Below are 18,048 nucleotides of genomic sequence, written 5' to 3'. Positions count from 1 at the left end.
TAAAAATTCGAAAGTCATTTACTCACTCATACAGCTTTCCACCGACTGAACACCGTTTAAATTCCATCACATTCCGAGTTAAGGTCCCGGTTTTATCTGTGAAAACGTAACGGACCATTCCAAGTTCTTCATTGAGGTTACTGGTACGTGCCATTGCAGGAGTGTTTGTTTCTGCATGATACATTTCCACGTCCATATTGATGAAAGTTGCTTGAACGTATCGTACTACCTCCAACGTAACTTGCAACGATATCGGTATTAAATTATTGAACAATATAATGAAAGTTAATAAGTTATAACCAAAGTTCTTGGTCATTGCTTCTGCAAATGAAAAAAGACACACAGGTATTATTATTGTTTCCTTTTGATTTCAAACTGGCGAACTAACTACAGTATAAGGTATTTTAGCGCAAGACACTCACCATGCAAACCTAAATACCATAAATCCTGCTCATGAGCATGTGTCCAAATAACATTAAATATAGCCGATATCAAACACAGCATCAGAAGTATGAAAAACAGCATCAGAATCTGGGTATTTGTTAGGCGGTCAAGAGTTGATCGTTTCAGGGGTGCAGCACTGGTGCTATTGCACATCAGTTTTGTATCATGGCCTGTGTATATTACAACCCCGAACACCCAACGAGTGTTCCGTAACATTGCACCACGTAGAAGTAACTGATCAGGACCCAACGGTATGCTTCTACAAGAAAACATACGAATGAAACAAAAAAGTATAATGATGTGTGCATTTAAAAACTTACTGTTTGTTGACTTCTCGTAGAACTCCAAAAAATTCATATAAATGTCTATTAGGTGGCTCGCATTGTATGCTTGCTATAAATTTTGTCAACTCTTTTGTATCCAACAACTTGGCAGTTTCGGGCACAGCTTGTCTAATTTTTAAGTTTGTTTCACCATCCAAATTTGCAGTTTCAATAAATGACATACCCTGTGGCTCGGACGAAGACAGCATAATCAAATCGGCAGGAAAAAATTTATTATTATGAACCTGCATAGAATTCGAATATTAAATTCGAAAGTCACATTTTGTCGCCTCTTTTAAATGAATATAATTGCGTTTTGCTGAAAAAGACCAACGAACCTTAACTACGTCGCCAACAGCCACAGTCTGCCATTGAACCCATTCCCATTTACCATTTCTAAGAACTTCCACTTCACGTTTGTTTATTTCATCATCAGCTCTGTGCCTTTTCTGAAAAAAAAGCAACCTGTTAATAATGAACCGGGTTTGCCATGCCAACAAAATTAGAATCTGAATTAAAATCTGAATAATGAAGGTGTACCTACAATATCTTCAACGATTTCTTTGAGCGCAGATACGCTGAGGATGAATATTAGTGGCACTAGTGTGGTGTAGCGTCCCGTGGGTGAGACATCAGGTATTTGCTGAGAAATAAAAATCTTGGTTATAATATAGATCGTACGAACTGAGATACAAAATTGAGAATAAAAGTAGGTCTATTACCTGCATTAGCGCGATGAAGAGAAAAAAGCAGTTACTATACCTTCGAAATTGTTCAAACAAAAACGAAGGGATGAACGAAAATACAGAATACTTTGCGGTGGTAATGTGATTGGTTTTGTATTTTGCTGGTTGCTGAGAAGGCAGGTTTATGAAAACAACCCTTTCCTCTTGGTCATCTGGCGGTAAAGGGTGATTCCCCACATTTACCGTATCTGAAACAAAAATAAGTTGTGAGTTGAAGGGAGAAAAAGACATCCACTGGATTTGCCATTACTACCTGTGTTCATGATTTTATGAAGAATGTACTAAGGTGGACTACATTACGAGTTTACATTGAGTCCGACTGAATCGTTACTGAGCTGATAATAAAGATAAAGAGCCTTTTTATCATTGTAGACATCTATGTCAGTGGGAAGTGGGAAATACTATATCATTATTGTCAATATGCATTGGCAATCAAACGACTATTTCAACTCTATTGAATATGAGTGATGTGTCTGATATCAGACGCATAAACTTACGATTATTTATACGGCGATAGACATAAAATTTGAGCGCATCAAGGGATTGCGCAATTCTATGTACAAGCTCCATTTTACTTCGTTTTGTTATCGATTGCCACCCTGTGGTTGCTTATCAGACCTATTGAGCATACACATTATATATGTACGCAGGTACGTTTGCGTATTCGTGCATTTAATTTTTAAAACTGTAGCTGTCAAAGTTTCTTCAAAGCTAAAATACCCGGTTAAATAGAAAACAAGATGATTATCTAACACGTAGATGTTGGAAAAACTTACATCGATTTGGCTACCGCACAAACCAACCATACATACAAACTATGACAATTGAATTGAGAATCAACCTATTGTTTTAGCAGTAATGATAGAAAAATAAATACAAGTTATTCTGAAAATTATTCACTTCTTTGCATCAGTAGTTTTTACATGCAAAAATAAGAGGAAAACATTTATACCTTCAGACTATGCATAATATGGTATAAACTAATTAGAGTGATTAAGAGCAATCCACAAATTTTATCAAAACAAAGAAATGATTCTTACATGTTCACGTACGCCAGATGTGGGGCGTTGCGATCATGTTTTATTTTATGCAAAGCTCTGACAATATGATTCATTGAAGAAGTGCAATTAAAACTTTTGAATCCTTTGAAAATTCTTACTTGAACAACAGATAATGATCAATAATCAATTATATGATTGATAGAAAAGAAGAATTGTCTGTAACGTATAATAAAAGTCTGTAAGTTGCACAGATAGATGCATGTAGTACAAATTTACACACTCGAATCAACAAAATTGTATTGAAAGAAATTAATAGACCATAAATTAAAACTAGAATACTAATGAATGAAGTATATAAAATCACATCAGATTCATATATGATTAAGCATTAAATATGACTCGATAACTTGAGAAGTAATCGCTAGTTTTCAAGTAAACGTTTGCCGAACTAGTAACAGCTGGAATCTGTGAAAGGACCATGCCCTGGCAGCTGTGACCAATCTATAAGATTTGAAATTATTGTTAAGCCTTCGTGCTTCGAATACCTAGGAGCAGTGTCCAATCGCAATCTGATTTATTGACATTAAACAGTTGGCATTTAAATGGGATAACTTTCCCGTTGGCATAGCTTGTGAAATATTTTGTTTGTTTTTTTGATGAGAATTTTGATGGTAGAATATTCAGCTGTTTTGGAACATACTGTAATAAATTTTGTTTTTTGTCTGTACGCAGACAGATGACGATACGTTTCAACCATTTTCTTCTCTATTAAAGAAACCGCATTCATTCAAATTTTTATGGATTTCCTAGGTTTGTTAATCTTCTATCATTGATAATAATATATTAATTATGTTTATCTGGTAATGCAAATATTGCAAAATTTTAATACCATTATTGTGTACCGTTCGTACAATCGTTTGTTTACTACTGTTGCTTATCTGTCAGTCATATTCAATCATTGGTCAAATTTTTTCAAATCAAATATATATGATTGACAATAATACGAATATGCTTGGTTCCGCACGGATTGACACGTAAGTTTACAGTATGACCGTGAAATGGAATGCCTTGCTACATTTCGCGAGTGCGACGATTAGTTAAGCAATATACAACGATTAGTGCGATGCGATAACGATTAGAATAGGGTTGCTTGCGTCACAAGACCCCACGCGTCACACCCTACGAAGTTAATCATCACGGTGACAGAAATATTTTCCATCGCTTGTCTTACAAACGCTCTTTCGGACACAACACATTCACAGCAAAGCAAAAAACGAACTTTGTTTTCATATTTAACTCTAATTAAAATGCTATTTTTTTCGCTATCACGGCGAAAATACAGAGCGCCGGCAAGATTTAATAATTTTAGTTGAGACTAAGCGGTATACGGCTGTTGGTTCACAGTAGTAACCGGTAGGTGGCAGCACCTCTTGCTAACCGAATGCGCATATTTTACCAATTCTTTAATCTGTCAAACTGCCAGTGTGCACGTACTTCTATGACACAACCAACGGACACAACCACGGTCTTAGACACAGCGCCGTATCTAGGTATGGCCGCGCCCCTGGCGGGACTCAACATTTGCGCCCCCCCCCACACCGGGGGGTTTGGTGGTTATGGAATACTACCCAACGAAAACGGTGGATCCGGGGGTCCTTCCACGGAAATTTTACAAAATTAAAGTGCAAAGTTGTAGGTTTAAAGTTTTTTGAACCGAGAATTCCGTTTCTTTAAAATACCAATTTTTTGGTGGAATTTGTGTCAAATTCTATATTTTCCTTATATGAAAATATAAGCCTACTATTTGTAAGAGACGTTATTCACATAAAACAACTGTTTGTATCTGACTGAAAGAAGTGGAATGTAAATTGACTATACATCATTATTTGCAGACGATTATACTTACAATAAATTTTCTCAACAATAAAATCGTAGTTACAAAAATACTGTGCATAGAAGGCCTACGAAAACGTAAAATTTATACTTTAATAAATTGAATAAAATGCGAAAAAATATTCGATTAAAAACTTATATTACATGTATTTACATAAACTATTTGAAAGCTTTGCTATGAAACATGGAGAAGTCCAGATGCCGCGGGAGGGTTATGATCAGTTATGATATTGTTCAAGTTACGATATGCTTGCTTAAATTTTGTGTTTTTTTCAACTGTAAGGCGGCAAGGGAGGGGCGGAGATGAAGGTAATGTCACGTTGTAACTAGCCAACTAGACTGTTCACAGTATTACCGTAAGAGTAATAGACATACAGTAGAACCTCAATCATCCGAACGCTCAATTATCCGAACGTTGGCGCGAAAGATACATTGTTGTTCGCTGCCATCGCCGTAACAATGTATCTTTGCGAGAATCGCAGCCATGCAAAGGCGCATATCGAGCGTGTTGAAACGCGCTTTGTTTCATCAAACGTTGTTGGTCCGTTTACGGAGATTCGTCGCGCAGTTTTAATATATGTATATATGTATGTACTGTTTTTATGTAAAAAGGTGTTGTTGATGATCTCGTCCCAAAAAACCCACGATACGATTATCCGAATGTTTGATTAACCGAACTAGTCGCGGTCCTAATTGGTTTGGATAATCGAGGTTCTACCGTAATTACACACCACTTACGTACAGTAACTTTTAACAATCGGGAATAACATTTATTTTAATAACTTGAAATGTTTGTCCTTGACAAAATGCACTAATCTAAAAAAAAAAAATTATTTTTCATGGCCGATTTTGCGCCCCTCCGGTAGCTGCGCCCTTGGCGAGCGCCCATCTCGCCACCGCCTAGATACGGCGCTGCCTAGACACAACAATATACCGCAGACTTTTGGGAGGACGAAATAAAAACTGGACAGGGAATTATTTCTACTAGTCTCTGATGAGAATATGTCACCGGCGAAATACAGTGCTATACTATACATTCCACCGCTACTCCGTAACATCATACATACAGTATCAGTGGAGACCGTGGAGACTCCTGAAGACGCCCTCTGTTGGTTTAACGTGCGCATTAGCGCATGCGCAAATAGGAAAGTTTACTACGGGCAACAAGTTATATCATAGTAGTGACGTGCGCAAACTGGTGGCCAACGGCCGGCGACAACACAGTGGTGTCGTGCGCAAATTAACGGCCAACAACCGGCGACACCACAGTGGTGTTGTGAGCACAGTATCGCTCGGGGTCGGTGACAACACTTTAGTGTCTTTAGCTTTCTGTTGATGTTTTGTTTCGGTAACAATAAGTTACACAAGTGATCAAACTTTTTATTTGTACAAGTTCTTGTGCCCTTTTATAATGGCAGACGAAAGAGACGATGCAAATATTTACGACGAATGCGCGGACGATTTGTCTGACGTTCCGGACGACTTGGCCGATTGGGAAGACATTGAAAATCAAAAAAGTGAGAGTGAAGCAGAATCGTCGGACGGTAGTGAGATACTTACAAGCAAAATTCGGCGAACGCTACGGTTGCCAACTGATTCGAATGAGTCAGACGAAGAAGACAGTACACAATGGTCAGAGTTTGATTTGCCGAGGACCAATAATGAATTCGAAGGATTTCCGGGTCCAAATATATTTCCCAAAGATACACAAAGCGTCGAGGATATCACAGAATTATATATTGGGAACGATTTATTTGAATACATTTGCAATGAAACGAACAAGTACCACCGTCAAAATTGCGATAAAAGGAAACCGGATAAAAAAAATGCCAAATTTGTGGATGTTACGGCACTCGAACTGAGAAAATGGTTTGGGCTTGCTATCCTTATGGGTATCGTAAAAATAGCAAGGATCGATGATTATTGGTCAACAAATCCGTTATTAGACACGCCGATATTTCGCAAAACGATGTCTCGCAACCGATTCAGACAAATATTATCATTTTTACATTTTTCTGACAACAACAATAAACCAAATAATCCCGACCGGCTTTGCAAAGTGCAATTTATAATTGATTACTTTTCCAAAAAATTTAAAGAAAATTTTAATCCAAGTCAAAACATTTCAATCGATGAAGGAATGATACCGTGGCGTGGACGATTGAATTTTAAAGTTTATAATCCGTCGAAAATTACGAAATATGGCATACTTATTCGGATGATGTGTGATTCAGTTACGGGATACATTTCTTTATTCAAAATATATTCCGGCGTTAGACAGCCATTAGGAAAAACAGTAATGGAACTATTGACATCTTGCTATGGAAAGTGGCATCATCTTTACATGGATAATTACTATAATAGTGTGGAACTTACAGAGAAATTGCTTGAGAAAAAAATACGAGTTTGTGGAACCATAAGGAAAAATAGAGGATTTCCGGAAAAATTAAAGCGCGCAAATCTCAATGTGTTTGAAGCTTGTCATGAACGGAAAGGTGAAGTACTTGCACAGGTATGGAGAGCTTCGAAAACTAAAACAATACGAATGATCTCTACAATACACAATGCCACTTTGGTTAACACGCAAAGAACATGTAAAAAGACTAATTGCACAATAAAAAAACCCGAAAGTGTATTAGATTATAACAAATACATGAAAGGAGTGGATCGGGCCGACCAATATTTGAGCTATTACCCAATCTACAGAAAATCTATAAAATGGTCAAAAAAAGTGTGCATGTACTTTTTTAATTGCGCATTATTTAATGCGTTCCGTACATTTCAATACTTCAATAGAGAACAGAAGAGTCTTCGGTTTCACGATTTTTTATTGAAAGTGTGCGATTCGTGGATAAAAAGCCATGAACCTGCTGTTGATCAAAACTTGGAGGTTGCCACTACATCGCGTGCGTCTCATTATGATCCGATTGACAGACTTTCCGGTCAAGTAAAGCAACACCAACTAGTCCTTATTTCCGAAACGAACAAACGAAAACGAAGAAGCTGCCACGTGTGTTCCAAAAACAAAAAAAGAAAAACAACAAACTTAATGTGCAAGTCTTGTGGAGTTGCCTTACATCTCGGAGACTGTTTTGCTGCGTACCATACGAAAGATAAATACTAAGTACCAAAGAAAATGCAAATAAACAAATATATAAAAGAAACAAAATTTGTATTTATTTACATATTTATATCTTCGAAATTTCATGAAAGTAGGGGAACAGGGTTGAGAACTTATGAGAACTAACGACGAGATTAGTAAAACTTAACAATTTATAATCTCCCGATAATGTCAAGAACGGCCGGCGACAAGTCAAGTGATCCGAATAAGCGCTGCCGGCGCCAGGCGAATAAATATTTACGAATCGTGCGGACGGCAAAGTGTTAATATGCATATGATATTTATCCGCAGGGATTGACGAGCGTGAGAGCATAGAGAGAATGAGAGAGAGGGAGAGATGGCGATAGTTTGAAGGTGACCAGACGTTAAAATTGATACGTTGTTGACGACTGAATACAAATAAAAGCGTAGGGCATCTATATGAAAGTACTATAAAATGAAAGCTCATTACGCTGGGAATTTTTTAGAGGGGTATCAAGAATTATAGCCTTTTCAACTCGTCGTACTCTGTGCGGACCGAAAACCTAATAGCAAGCTGAGAACCTTTGGCGATAAGTTATGATACTTCCTATTGCATAGTTGAAAACTCGGTAACTCACACTTATTTGTCAGTGCGTGCTGAGTAAAACCAGTTAAAATAGTTATTAGATGACGGCAGGATAGATTCGCAAGATTGATTATGTATCTTCTCGACGATAAATTGATTGTAACCCTGGTGAAAATTTCTACTGCTACGAATTTTTACAGAAGTTGGAACATTTCGTACTATTTCGTATAATCTTGTAAATATGCATAGTTTAGCGTAAAGAATAATTAATTTTCGTTAAAAATTGTAGTATCCTGTACATTGTTAACTGAAAAATATAAAATTTCATGAAAATCCGCTACTTTTTTTATGAAAATTTATGCATATTTACAATTTGGTACGAAAACAATTTTTTTTACAAAATTGTACGAAACGGCCCGATCTCTCCTCAAAAGTCGTAGAAAATCGTAGAAATCATTTTCACCAAGAGAACTATAGCAATATTTATCAATGTGTTTTTCGTTATAATACGTTTCTACTTGTAGCATAAACTATAATCGAGAAGAAAATGATAACAAATCAGAAGTGTGATATGTATTGAATGTATCTAAAAAGGGGCGTAATTGACTCTATATTTATGCCGTAAGTAGCTATCATTAACGTCAGATATTGTTTTCGGTATGCTGTTGCCAGCTTCAAAGTTCGGTACGTCATATCAAGTTGTTGCGTTATGCATTCAGAGGCTGAGTGTCTATTGGGCGCAGTCCTATAAACCAAGCAAAACATCTAAAATATAAAAAATCCGTCAAGTACCAAAACACGTCACTATAAATACGTCGTATAGTCGGACCTTTCTGCTTCGTGTATAAGTGATATCGAAACCTCATTCCAAGAGCTACGTACTTTGCGAGCACATTGGCTTTGTACCTTTTATTGAACTGGTTACACATGTCGTGTCATGTGTGATCTCGTTTAATAAATAACGCGTCCGTATGTTTAGGGAAATTCATTCGTATTTTAATAAATGCGTTATTGTACATGGTTCACACGCTGTGAATCTAAATTTTCGATTATATTATCATATATGTGGTCAATTTTGGATTGGATAGATACAATTTGTTTTAATATTATTTTTTTGTTCTTGCGATAATTGCCGTTCATTGCAGTTCAAACACGTTCCGTGCGAGTATACAGGAAGGCCGAAGTGCACGCCATCGCGTACGAACAATCGCCAATTGTCACAATTTCCTGAAAAGCATGTCGTTTCTTCATTTCGGCGTGAAACACACATGTTTTTAGGTCTATACCAGGACTTCCCAACCGGTGTGGCGCGCCCCCCTGGTGGGGCGTAGAGAAATAGCAAGGGGGGCGCAACACGCGTTTGCAATTTCGAAAGAAAATTAATTTAACGGATTTTAACGCGTATATTATAACGTCATAATATCACAGTGATTGATTCCGTCTATAAATAACTTTGGCAATAACTGTACCTAGAATCGACAAGCTAGTACAGAACGTGCAAGCTCAAGTATCTCACTAGTAATAATATTAATATTCATTTGAAAATACATAAAAGTTGTAATTGATAAATAAATCATATTAAAATAAAGTGAGTTTGTTTTATTGCCACGAAAAATATTATGGGGGGGGGGGGGGGGGGGGGGGGGGCATGAAAACGTTATTTATATTACGGGGGGGCTTGACACAAAAAAGGTTGGGAAACCCTGGTCTATACGTTTGGAATTGCATGTAGAATGGCGCTTGTTTGACATTTTTTGGATCAAGGGTGCCTAGGCTTGTCAGATTGTAATCGGCATAAGTGATACGTCCACATTTTACGATTCGCACGACGTAAAATTTTGTCGATTTCAATTAATTTTATAATTTTATGGGAATCCATTCCTCAAGGAACATCCATGGCCGCAGGAACAAACGATCTGGATGCACCGTTTCGCGGATATTCGAAAAAATTCAGGGGCCAGTAATTTTCAACCAGACGTCCTTTTACATAAAAGTAATTTCAACCCGTTAATAATTGCGTAACGGTGTCGTTTTTGCTGGTACGGATCTTTGGCATTGTCATTTTCGTAATTATGTATATTCTTTATCTGGAGCAACATACTCGAAACGCTTGCGTGGCAAAGGTGCAAATACATCCGACCTATGAGAATGAAGTTAATAACATTACTGTATATGTATAACGAAGCATGTTTCGTTACTTCGCACCTATAGCAGTCTTCAAAATGTAGTAAACCATAAGAAACAAAACATACTCTTATTATGAAAAGTCAACTCCTTCAAAACTATTCTAAAATTGTGCAATAACGATTTTTTCCTTCATGTTTCGTTACGTTATCGTTACTAACTTCAGCCTCATTCTGACCTTCACAAATTATGGAAGTGACCTATCCCTAGCATTTGATACTGTCACATGTGACATGCATCGGTTGATAATTGAATAGCAAAAATAAATATGCAGCCTGCAGACTAACCTTACGACTGGGTTACGAATTGGGATTTCCATGAGGTTTGTTACTTAAGATGTGGTGAAACAGTCTACCGATTGCAAAGCGTACGCAGAATTATTGGTGTGGTTTGGTACGAGGAATTTGCCAAAAGCGAAGGCAAAGTTCATTTATCGTTTCAGACTATGGAGGAAATATCAAGAAGCAATAGAAAATGATACGCCGGCGACAAATGCCACGAAGACGTCGATGAAGACATGTAGTGAACACAATAACTGCTACGTGGAATAATCTCAATTTAGATACGCTAAATCCCACACCTACAAGGATGGATGGACACAGTTCCATAATCGAAGGAACTACGACCGCTACGAGTATACAAATTTAATTGTTAAAGCAATTCATTGTACACTGAGAATGAAAAAGCAACTTGAACATTAGCTTGAACGTATCACAAAGGTGATGCCAATCAGATTGTGGGACATGATCAAGTGATAATTCAGTGTTCTGTTGTAAAGCTGAATAAATAACAACTCTCATAGTTGTTGGTAGGACGTCACCTTTACTCGATAAACCGACGTAGCAATTATTAGTCGAGTTATTAGTAGGTCGGAGAAGCTGAAGATGTGCACAAATAGAATTGATCGCATTTTAAGTTGGCTTTACTGCATAGAATAGACGTGTGAAATCCAGTCGACAGCACTCTTTTGCCTATTGTTTGTTCAAGGCGTACGTTCTCCGCAAGTTAGCGTTGCGAGCACTTTTCTTAGATACCGTATCACCTGTTTCTTGACTTTACTAGATGTAAGGCGATAGATTATGCTGTCAAAAACAGGACATAGTGGCATATTTACTTTCAAACATCAAAGTTCGCGTACGAATCATATATATAGCAATCTGTATCTAGGGCTGTTCAAAGATGTAAAAATGATTTCATTTTTTGAATATAGGTACAGGTACAGATGGAATAAACGGAATGGACCTAGGTAATTAGGCTGAACCTTTATACACATTACTTGTAAAGTGATATAGAGAAATGCGAACGAAAAAGGTGTAGGAAAATTGTGATTCAAAATAACATATTGCGGAATAACGTAACTGGACAAATCTTAATCTTAATTAAAATTAAATCTTGGTGTTTCCAAACTCACTATGAGTCTACTAATACCTTGAAACGTGAATTAAAAATGGGTATAGTTACTTCCAAAATGTACCTAGGTTCAGGCATAAGGTATTTTTTGAACCATGTTTGTTCGCAAATGGTTTGAACTAACTTAAAAAATAATAATAATTTGACTTTTGAGAAAATAATTACTACCGACGTCACACCACATCATTTCATCGAATCCAACCGTATTTGATCCGTTGAGTTTGACTTTGGTTTAGAAAAAGTCATGCAATATACTATAAAAAGAATATCAGTTTGACAATGATTTTTTTGAGTGACATCTAATGTAGAAGAAAAATGAACAGAAATGAATTCTTTGGTTCAACTCAATCTGCAATAAACATATTTTTATTTCCTTGCATCACAAACAAAACTCTCTAAATTTCAATCAGTGAAAATTCGTACGTACACACTGATTTTCTCCAGTGGTATACTTTTAACCGATACACAAATATGGAGAGAACAATTGCTAATTTATCGAACATTTGCGTTGTATCATTGCACCAAAACGAATATGGCTGGATACCAGAACAACCCGAATAGACTTTGATTATTTTCATTGTAACTCCAGCATTGTGTCCTTGCGGATATCTAGAGGCTCAATTCTCAAAATCATTCGATAACACAGTCATATGCAAGAATCACGTGTAAAAGCTTGAGCAGAAATTAACTGCCGTGATTGGTTGGAAATCGAAGACGGCAAAACTCCTAATACATCGCAAATTTTTGGGTCAGACACGATAATCCAGAGCACTTAACCCAACTGTGGCGTATACTCAAGATTATAGAAATTAGAGCCTCAGAATCTTGACTGTTAGGAACTTTCGTCCAGAGATGTGATGTTACTTCCTCAGTAATATTATATTATTATCGTAAATCAATATATTTTATCAATAATCGAGGCATGCGAATAAATATCGTTCACTTGGTAGACGAAAACTTACATACTCCGTGTAATATGGACAAAAAAATTGATAGACGAAAGTGTCGTACACATCGAGTGATTTGAGAATGCGTTCCTCTCTTCCCACGTCAGAAGCGACTACACAACCATATGGAAACTTTGCAATTTTTCACGAGGCTGAAGTTAGTAACGGTAACGCAACGAAATGTCAGAGGAAAAAATCCCTATCGTGCACTTTCTGAACGACTTTGAAGGAATTGATTTTCAAAATATATATGTATGTTTTGTTTATCATGATTTACTAAAATTCAAACAATCCTAAATGTGCGAAGTAACGATTTTTCGTAGCATGCATCGTTACTATGACTTTACTAACTTCTTTCTCATACTTTTTCAATTATATTTACTGTGCGTGGTATTGCGTATCCTGCAATGGTTAACCGCGTGATAAGGATCACGCATGTGGCATGTATGAAATATACGTCATACACTGATATCATGCCACTCCGTGTAAAATAAGGTTCCATTTCCTTATATGAAATATGATATGTAAAAATCGACGTCGTAGCGTGACTATACTTAATTCCACATTTTCCTGTATTAAACTGAAACCCAAGTATCTGAATCACCGTTTTATTTCGTGATACATCGGTGATTTTCATAACGTTCTTACAATTACAGAAGTTTCATTGGACCTTACTACTAAATTTTCAATTCATTCATTACTAGAGCATGCAATTGAAATCCGCGAGGACTGCAGTAAATGCATGTGAATATTTTACGGTACGAAAACAAGAATATAAAAAATATAAATCTCGATGTAAGAAAGGCAAATGCCTGGGTTTTAAAATGTCCATATTTTCTATATGTATAAATATGAGCCAACACAGTCCACTGACACACCGACACTGAAGTATTCTGTTTTATTTACCTTGCAGTTGTTGAAAAAGGTCGAGAACTAACAATTACCAACTAATACCTTACCTGGACTTCTTCAATTACCGGCCGTTACATACACTTTGCAGGTTTACCGAACAACACTTTTTCTACTTTGTGCGTACAACAAATACAAAATATTGTCCACAACCGAATATCCTTAGGATAGAAGAAATCGTTTTTAAACAAGACTTTATAGGTTCCGAAAGAGTATTTCCTTAAGTTGACCAATTTATGCCTGCTATTATTAATCAAGATATAACTGACGAATCGATTATTATGAAAAATGCTAAAATTGTGATATGTGATGTATATGTATATTCATTTCACGCAGTGGAGGTTCAAGTTTTAACCACGTAATGCAGAGCGGAATACGTACAGACCTTTTACTAACGTTATCAAAAAACTTCCATCGTTTAATCGGTCCTTACAGCACTAAATTTAATTATTATGGCTATAACAATTAGGAGGCGATCAGTGCATAAAAGTCTCGTAATTTCACTTGCCCGCCCGACATTGATTTACTTGCTTATTTGAAAAACTAGCATGACCATTCTCAACTTGGCTCTACTCTACTTGTATCACACTTGACGTGTAATTTATTGTCAGTACATTCGATTTCATCGAACATACGAAAGAACAGGTCTGAAAACAGTGTGAGGGCGGATTATCGACAACCAGCTCCGTTTTCACGTTCAAGAAAAAGTATGAAATATTCATAGGCTCACCTGCGTCCCCTGACCCTGAAGTTCCGGTTTCCCTAAGTTCTATGTGATCGTCATTCGTTCGTTTGCCGCACCAAGGTGGAGCGAAATCTTGGAGGTGGGAGCCAATGTTGTCAACATTATCTATTTGTCCCAGATCGATGGGACTGCCGACGATGTAAGGTCCGGGTAATCCATTGTTATCATTCGAATCCAATGCGTTGTTAGTGCTCAATGGTTGGTGAGGGGTTCCGTCCATGTTGGGGATGGAGGACAGATCCGGTGGAGTGAAGGGTCGGGGAGAATGAATATTCTCTGTGGCACGCTGAGACGTCGAATCCACCCCAGATGGCATTTGGGTACGCCGAAAAGGCGCCTGTAATGAAAACGAAAAAATCATTTTGATGGTACGATTCAGAACCTGCACAAGCGAATAAAATCTTTGAATGAGAATTAGCTTAGTCCCCCATCTGATATCACAACGCGAGGACTAGCAGTTGAGACCCAATGTCACAGAAGCTGACTGAATATTGAGCTAAAAATTTCACGGGATCCATAAAATGAACTTTTAGTGGCCATACAGTTATGTTTCGTTATAAGCCCGATCGCGGTCCAGGAAGTAAATAAGGTAAATGTAACATTTATTGACCCTTTTTGGTTGTATATTTGTTGAATCCTGAGGTTCTAAAATTATCAAAAAATAAATTTGTAGTGTCTAACCCGCTAACAATTGGTTTTAGTCATCGAGAAACTTCAATTTCTGACGTCAATTTATAATTTTCTAAAATAAATGGATCAATAACTGGTACACTTGGCTTAGAACTCTACTCAATAGGATATTTTCGATTATCGTGAGAACATCGAAGGTTTCGGTCAAACGCATTGTCAGTCGGTAAATGGGTCTGTGTAGAATGCAAAACTGCAAAGTCTCGAGATGAATGGACGGGAAACAGTAGCGAGAGAAAAAATGTCCAAATTTAAAAAAAGTCAATGATTGCAAAAAACATATTTCCTGACTGGTTCTGACTTTAAAAAATCAATTTAATCGTTTCAACAAGAGATATGCGGCACAAGGAAAATAACGCAACATTCTGATTATTGTAACAAGTATTTAATATCGGTGGTTGTTTACTTATTCTCATTTTGATACATATAGATATTAACGTATTTGCTTTGTTCAATTGCTTTTCAATTAAAACATCATTTCAATTGAATTTATTTTTTTAAAGTAGATTAATTTCTATTATTATTTATGTCGTCATGTTTATCCGTTAAATACGATTTATAAATAAAAACAAAGAGCTGATTAATTAGAAATTTGTTGCTTTATTTTCATCAAATTCTATCTGTGAATCCCATCTGACCCATTGCTTCATTTTCCTTGTGCCTTGTATATCTCTTTAATTGTAAACCTTGTTTTTTTTTAATTATGAAATTTTTCGCGGGCCGGTTGCCCATTCACCCCGGTCTCCCCTACTTCAAAAAGGGAAATTACTTCTGTATCGCTTGTTAACTTTGAACTTTTTACAAAGTGAACAAACGATGCAAATCACACATTTGCGCAAATATCCACCTGACCTCAAGGCATCATTGCTTCATCACAAGTTCTAAAAATAGTTTCTTCAAGAATTTTATTCATAGCAATTCAATCGTATGCATGTACATACTTTCGTTTCCAAATGTAATCACTATATTATGGGTTATTAAGATATTTTAGTTACAGCAAAACTGTGATAGGAAGACTTCACGAAGCAGGAAGAAAAAATTTTTAATTATAAAAGGTTGGTCGTGTTAGCCACAGATCTTATCAACTTTCGCGAGGGCAAAATTACAACATTATTCTTAATAAAATGCTCGCACGCACTTGGCATTTTTTCAATCAACTCGACCATTGTGAAATTGTGTAGGACACGAAAACATGCAGGTGTAGGTGTCCGTAAATTAGGAATTTTTTTTTTTCAAAGACCCAGAGATTTCAAATAATTCTTTGCACGTTGAGACTCGTCTGCACGGTGTGTCCCAAATTAATTGCGAATACGCTGGCTTATTCGAACTACGATATAAAAAAGCTTGAATTAAAGTACTTCAGCAGTTAAATCGGTATTGTCTAACAATCAATTCTTATTGTTAGCGAATAGCAATTCTAAAGCACTTGCACTTTAATATATTTCACAACTACCATAGGGTTCTACTATCCGTTTGCAATTCAGTTCCAAACATTGAAATAACTATGTCTTAATTACGTTTATATATGCTAGACCAGCATAGCTACGAACTACTTTATTTTACATTCGGAATAATTATTTTCCTGAATTCTAAAATAAAACCATGCGTAGCTACATTAACGTAATTGAAATTCTAAGTGCAATTTAATTTCTGTTTTTCGTGCTTGCACGTTCGTGACTTAATGTACATATAATTATAGCGTGATCCAAGTTTGTCATACCCATAAAGCTTAGTAATGCGTAACCGACGTTAGTTTCAAATGGGTTCGTAGTAGTAATTCATCCAGGTAACTGACACTAAATTTAGCATTAGATGCAGAAGTACGATCAACTCTGTTGATTCTCTCAATAAAAATTCGAACACACCGGAAATTAGGTTGCAAATGGTGTCGAACTAGCTGATGTTTTAGTTAAATATTTGTTAATTTGCTTTACAAACTTCTGGATTGAGTTTTATTATTTTTCCACATTATCAGGCGCATAGCGAACGCATTGCTACTGCCAAATTAATTTGGAGTCAGTGGATGGAAGTCGGAATTGAATGAATCTTTTTACGCATATCATTTTATCAATTTGGGTCAAGATGATTCGGAATTCGTTTGCTTTTGCGGGGACTGCATGTTATACTGATGACGCAAACGATATTGTTGACACTCCACACGTGGGTTTAAAGTTAAAGATTTGAATGAGATGATTCTTGGTACTAAAATTCCAATAGACTCGTAGATCGTTGTGTCGGTCAATTATCTAATTCAAAGAACAAGTCGTACGCTGTTAGAAATTCTGAAATCATTGATCACTCCATGTCATTTCATCGAACTTTAACTTTGTACGTAATATGGTGCATTTTTCATACCATCTTGTTAGTTCCCTATACTAAAAACTACACACTTTTCGATTCAAATTATTCCACGCATATATGCTATGAGCTACGTCGTTTCGAACCGTAGTTGACTTTCTATCAAAAACACTTTCTTATACACACATTTTACGGCAAAACATATTCCGCATGCTGCTGCACCGGCATTAAGGATTGATTACAGAAAATTTTTGAAGGAAGGCAAGCTGGGATAAAAAATACACGTCATACTGTGACTGCATTGCAGATGTAATTATTCAAACAAATACTCTTACTATCACTAACGTCAATCAAAACTGTAATCTGGGTTCGGTTGTCCGTCTATTTAGCGGTACGATGTCAACGCCATAACTAATTGGGCTAAAAATACCGAAAGACGTTCTTCGTCCACGATTCTGTTCTGTATCGTTACATAAGTAGGTGTGTTTTATTCTCCGATAAAGAATTACGCTGTCGAATGATGTGAGGGACTAGGCTAATTTTAAGCCGCGAGTTTAGTCTCAAAACTACGCTTCAGAATCCTGTCAATATACTATTATATTGCATATAATTAGTCTTCGCATAAGGTGGTGTGAGGTGTAAAAATAAGTAAAAATAACTCCTACTGCAGAGACGAAGAATCGCAACTTCGTGAACTTGTTCAACGTGATTCGATTCACACAAGTACTCAATTCGTTCCAGATTTTCTGACTATGAGTAATGTAATATAATTGCTTCAAGAGATTGATACTAT

The 18,048-nt window shown here is 36.5% G+C and overlaps 1 protein-coding gene across 14 annotated transcripts in view; it reads right to left on the bottom strand.

Moving 5' to 3' along the window:
- Positions 1 to 18,048, bottom strand: part of LOC124306895 (probable phospholipid-transporting ATPase IA) — a 60,454-nt gene that overhangs the window by 15,716 nt on the left and 26,690 nt on the right. For 12 of the 14 annotated variants that reach the window (XR_006908707.1, XM_046768027.1, XM_046768026.1 and 9 more), the window contains 7 exons: positions 14,256 to 14,607; positions 1,490 to 1,701; positions 1,312 to 1,410; positions 1,106 to 1,216; positions 765 to 1,012; positions 423 to 703; positions 27 to 321 (listed from right to left, as the gene is read on the bottom strand). Coding sequence is in view for 13 of the 14 variants with exons in the window: in XM_046768027.1 (XP_046623983.1) it covers positions 27 to 321; positions 423 to 703; positions 765 to 1,012; positions 1,106 to 1,216; positions 1,312 to 1,410; positions 1,490 to 1,701; positions 14,256 to 14,607 (1,598 nt within the window). In the remaining variant the exon portion in view is untranslated. Of the gene's footprint in view, positions 1 to 26; positions 322 to 422; positions 704 to 764; positions 1,013 to 1,105; positions 1,217 to 1,311; positions 1,411 to 1,489; positions 1,702 to 1,766; positions 1,826 to 2,010; positions 2,132 to 3,403; positions 3,874 to 14,255; positions 14,608 to 18,048 lie in introns of those variants that run through there. The other 2 variants (XM_046768031.1, XM_046768032.1) reach the window with 2 other exon arrangements.

Source organism: Neodiprion virginianus, chromosome 6, assembly GCF_021901495.1.
Source record: "Neodiprion virginianus isolate iyNeoVirg1 chromosome 6, iyNeoVirg1.1, whole genome shotgun sequence".
Taxonomy (NCBI): Eukaryota; Metazoa; Arthropoda; class Insecta; order Hymenoptera; family Diprionidae; genus Neodiprion; species Neodiprion virginianus.
The sequence above is the reverse complement of the archived record's forward strand: the minus strand, read 5'-3'. Positions and strand labels throughout refer to the sequence as shown.